Source organism: Limulus polyphemus, unplaced genomic scaffold, assembly GCF_000517525.1.
Source record: "Limulus polyphemus unplaced genomic scaffold, Limulus_polyphemus-2.1.2 Scaffold2871, whole genome shotgun sequence".
NCBI lineage: Eukaryota > Metazoa > Arthropoda > Merostomata > Xiphosura > Limulidae > Limulus > Limulus polyphemus.
Window position 1 is genome coordinate 85827 of NW_013668481.1, and position 3666 is coordinate 89492.

The 3666-nt window shown below is 36.6% G+C and overlaps 1 protein-coding gene across 1 annotated transcript in view; it reads right to left on the bottom strand.

The window, feature by feature from the left end:
- Positions 1–3666, bottom strand: part of LOC106468096 (fat-like cadherin-related tumor suppressor homolog) — a gene marked incomplete at its 5' end in the record, with an annotated part of 99039 nt that overhangs the window by 38176 nt on the left and 57197 nt on the right. The window contains 2 exons of the mRNA XM_022396398.1: positions 1732–1876; positions 2554–2762. Of these exons, the coding sequence (XP_022252106.1) occupies positions 1732–1876; positions 2554–2762 (354 nt within the window). The remainder of the gene's footprint in view (positions 1–1731; positions 1877–2553; positions 2763–3666) is intronic.

Genomic DNA, 3666 nt, shown 5'->3' on the forward strand with positions numbered 1-3666 from the left:
TGTGTTAAAAAAGAAAAGTGTGTGTATCAATCTTGTTGGCAAATATCATAAACTGACTAGATATCGGATTTTACTCAACTACTAAATATATCGGCTTTAATGTAACTACTAAATCCAAAATACCATTTAGCTCGTTTTCAGACCATTTGAAATTCAAATACATAACACATATTTTTATTTCTCTCCTACAAGTAATTTATGTATTTTGACCAGATTATATTTAAAATTCAAAACATTTTTATTTAAATACAATAACATGTTTTTCTCTGCTCATAGAATAATGTTTTTTTTTGTTTTGTTTTACTGTGTGTCTTTTTATATCAAAGCCACATCGGGCTATCTGCTGTGGTGTCCATCGAGGGGAATGGAACCAATTATTATAGCGTTGTAAATCCATAGACTCATCGTTGTCCCACCGGGGGACTTCTCTTACTGACCTAAAGGTATTGCAAATCCAAGAACAATACTTTTTTTTTGTAACACACGAAAGCGTTGCAAACAACAATACTAATTTATGAGATAATGTGCTTCACAGAGCTACTTTATATATTATGCTAACTAGGCCATATGTCCTAGGGCGCTAAACTTTGAGGGATATCACATATGAGAAGCGCTTTTTTTATTTACCATTTCGCGGCTGGCAGACTTGAAGGAAATGTGGGTTTTTTTGTCGCATTTCTATATAACATTGTTAGCGTGATCACAGAGATGAACGTTTCTTTATTTGTTCGTTATTAACTATGAAAGATGTCACAATAGTAAAATGCTTTTGTTTGTGGAATTTAGCGCAAAGCTACTAGAAGGCTATCTTCGCTACCCGTCCTTACTATTGAAGTAATAGACTAGAGGAAAGACAGTTATTAGTCAACACCACCCACCGCCATCTCTTCGGTTACTCTAATCGAATAATGGATTTGGCCGTCACTTTAATAACACACCCATGTCCGCATAGTGCGGGGAGCGATTTTTTTAATATATATTTTTTGGTAGTAACGGGTCGGAACATCGGATTCACAGTCTATGGCCACTGGGCTGCGCTCTAGTAAAATGCAGTGAAATGTATCGAAAAGTTTGTTGAATTTGCGTATTTGTGATACAAAATAAGCTTCGTAATTCATGTGAAGTTGTACCACATATGAGATTATGAAGAATAAAGACATAAAATACATCATATCAATTTGATCTATATTTCTGAAGTGTTTATTCTTATAGGAGCGAGGAAGGGTTTTTTTTGGCAAAGCTATTAAGGCTATCTGTTATTGTTCATTTTGAACTGCCGACTAGAAAGAAGGTAACCGGCCGGCAGCACCCACCACCAATTCTTGTGTTAATTAATAGTAGGATTGATCGTTACATCATATTGTCCTCACGGCTGAAAGAGCGTGTATGTTCGGCGTAGAGTTTCGAGCCCGCGACCGGCAGGCTGCGAGTCGATCGTCTTAACCCCCAGAACATCCCAAGCCGATTTCAGGTGAGTTCTGTGGACCTCACGGCATAAGGTGCCAATCACTATTAATCTGGCACTCCATCCAAATGTAAAACCAATTTGAAATAGAAAAATAATTTCTCTTCATCTTATTCAACGTACGACACGAATTCGTAGACTTTCGTGATTATTAGAGAGAGAGTCAGAAATAGCTGCACGTTCCTCGCCTGTTTTTTATAGATTCAGAGAGAAATGTATGTATTTCTAAAGAAATACCAACAAGAATTATGTACTTGAAAACTTACCTTCACCTAACAATGACTGCTTGACATAGATGATCCCTAGGTCTGGGGTGATGCCAAAAAATACATGAAAAAGCGAATCGTCTTCTCCGTATATACTATATTTCAGGTGTTCTCCGACGTCGCCATCAGGGTCGAAAGCCTGGACCTATTGGTTTAAACATGTACGTGAATTTTCAATATTTGAAGATGCATAACAACCAAGGCAAAATTTAAAAACCTCTGTATTTAGTATATGCCCCCCCCCCCCGAGTGGCACAGCGGAATGTCTGCGAACTTACATTACTAGAAACCGGGTTTCGCTACCCGTGGTGGGCAGAGCACAGATAGCCCATTGTATAGCTTTGTGCTTAACTACAAACAAACACTTTACGATATGTTTTGTTTTAATGTTCACACAAAGCTACACGAGGACTATATGTGCTAGCCGTCCATACGTTAGCAGTGAAAGGCTAGAGGGAAGGTAGCTAGTCATCACCACCCACTGCCAACTCTTGGGCTACTCTTGTGGGATTGAACGTCACATTAAACGCCTCCACGGCTGAAAGGGCGAGCATGTTTGGTGGGATGGGGATTCGAACCCACGACCCTCAGATTGGGAGTCAAGCGCCCTAACCACCTGGCCATTATGCATCAAAAGCATTCATTCAAATAATAAAGATCCCAAACCAATCAAAGCTAATTATTTTGGTTTATTCGATTTTGAAATGCAACAGTTAAGTCCATAAAGCACAAGCGTAATACTAAATATTAATGAAAACATATTAATGAATTAGTTTTCATAATACTTTTTTGATTAGTACTCAAAAGTATCGTTCATCTTACCTTTAAAACAGTGCTTCCAACTGTCGCGTTAGAAGAGAGAGCGACTTCATACTCTGTACAGGTGAACTCCAACGAGTGACTACTAACATCAATTATTGTGACTCGCACAAAAGAGTATCCAGTTCGTCCACCACCATCGTTAGCCATCACAGGAATCTCGTAGTGTTGGAACCTTTCTCTGCTGAAGTTTCTTTTTGTGTATAACTGTCCTTTAAGAAGCCAAGGAAGGGATAAGCGTTTTACTACTGAAAACGTTAAGGTGGTTTAGATAAACAATGAGCTTAGTTCGGACGCCTTAATGTTTAGAATATCAAAGATGACGATGGAAAGCTAAACTTGAAACTTGTAGTATTTCATTTGAATGAACAAGTGTCAGAATGGGAATTTACAACACGTATTAAGTTTCTACAGTTATTTGTCGTAGTCTAGTTAGAAAACAAATTATCATGTATCAGTTAAGTGCTAACGCGTTATTAATGATAATTTAGTTAGTTTATCTCCTGATAAGAAATGCCTATCAGTGCCATTGTTGAAATATATGGTTGCGTATCGTATCAAGTACCAGTTTAGTGATGAGTAGTATAATTGATGAACCTAGCCTTCTTAATTATTCTATCTCGTAGTAGTTGGACGACAGTATCATTATTGAAAAACACTAGCACTTGAGTGCGAAGTACTATTTTTGGTGAATATGGTTAATTTTCTCTACTTGATAACCGTTGAACGCCAATATCATTGTTAAGGAACTCAGTTGTGGAATGATCAAGAGCCTTGTCTGCCAAATAACATTGTTGGTTGTATTGTAGTAGTAATGGTGTTGAAATGCTCCCTTGAGTAAAATATAATAAATGGTTCAGTGGTTTTATCACTGGTAAAATCCATTAGAATAACCTACTCAATATGACTAGTATTATAACAGTACATATAATATTGCCCTGTTTTAAGATATCTTTCTTTAAAATACAAGTATTTTTCTCTTCCTGTTTAACTCTAGGTAAAACTACTTATTATTCCTAAATTAAACTTATAATATCCATTAAAGCTTAATTATCTTTTATCATTGGAGTTTTTTTTTTTTTGATACAGCACTTTTTTTTGTTTGTTTTTTGAATT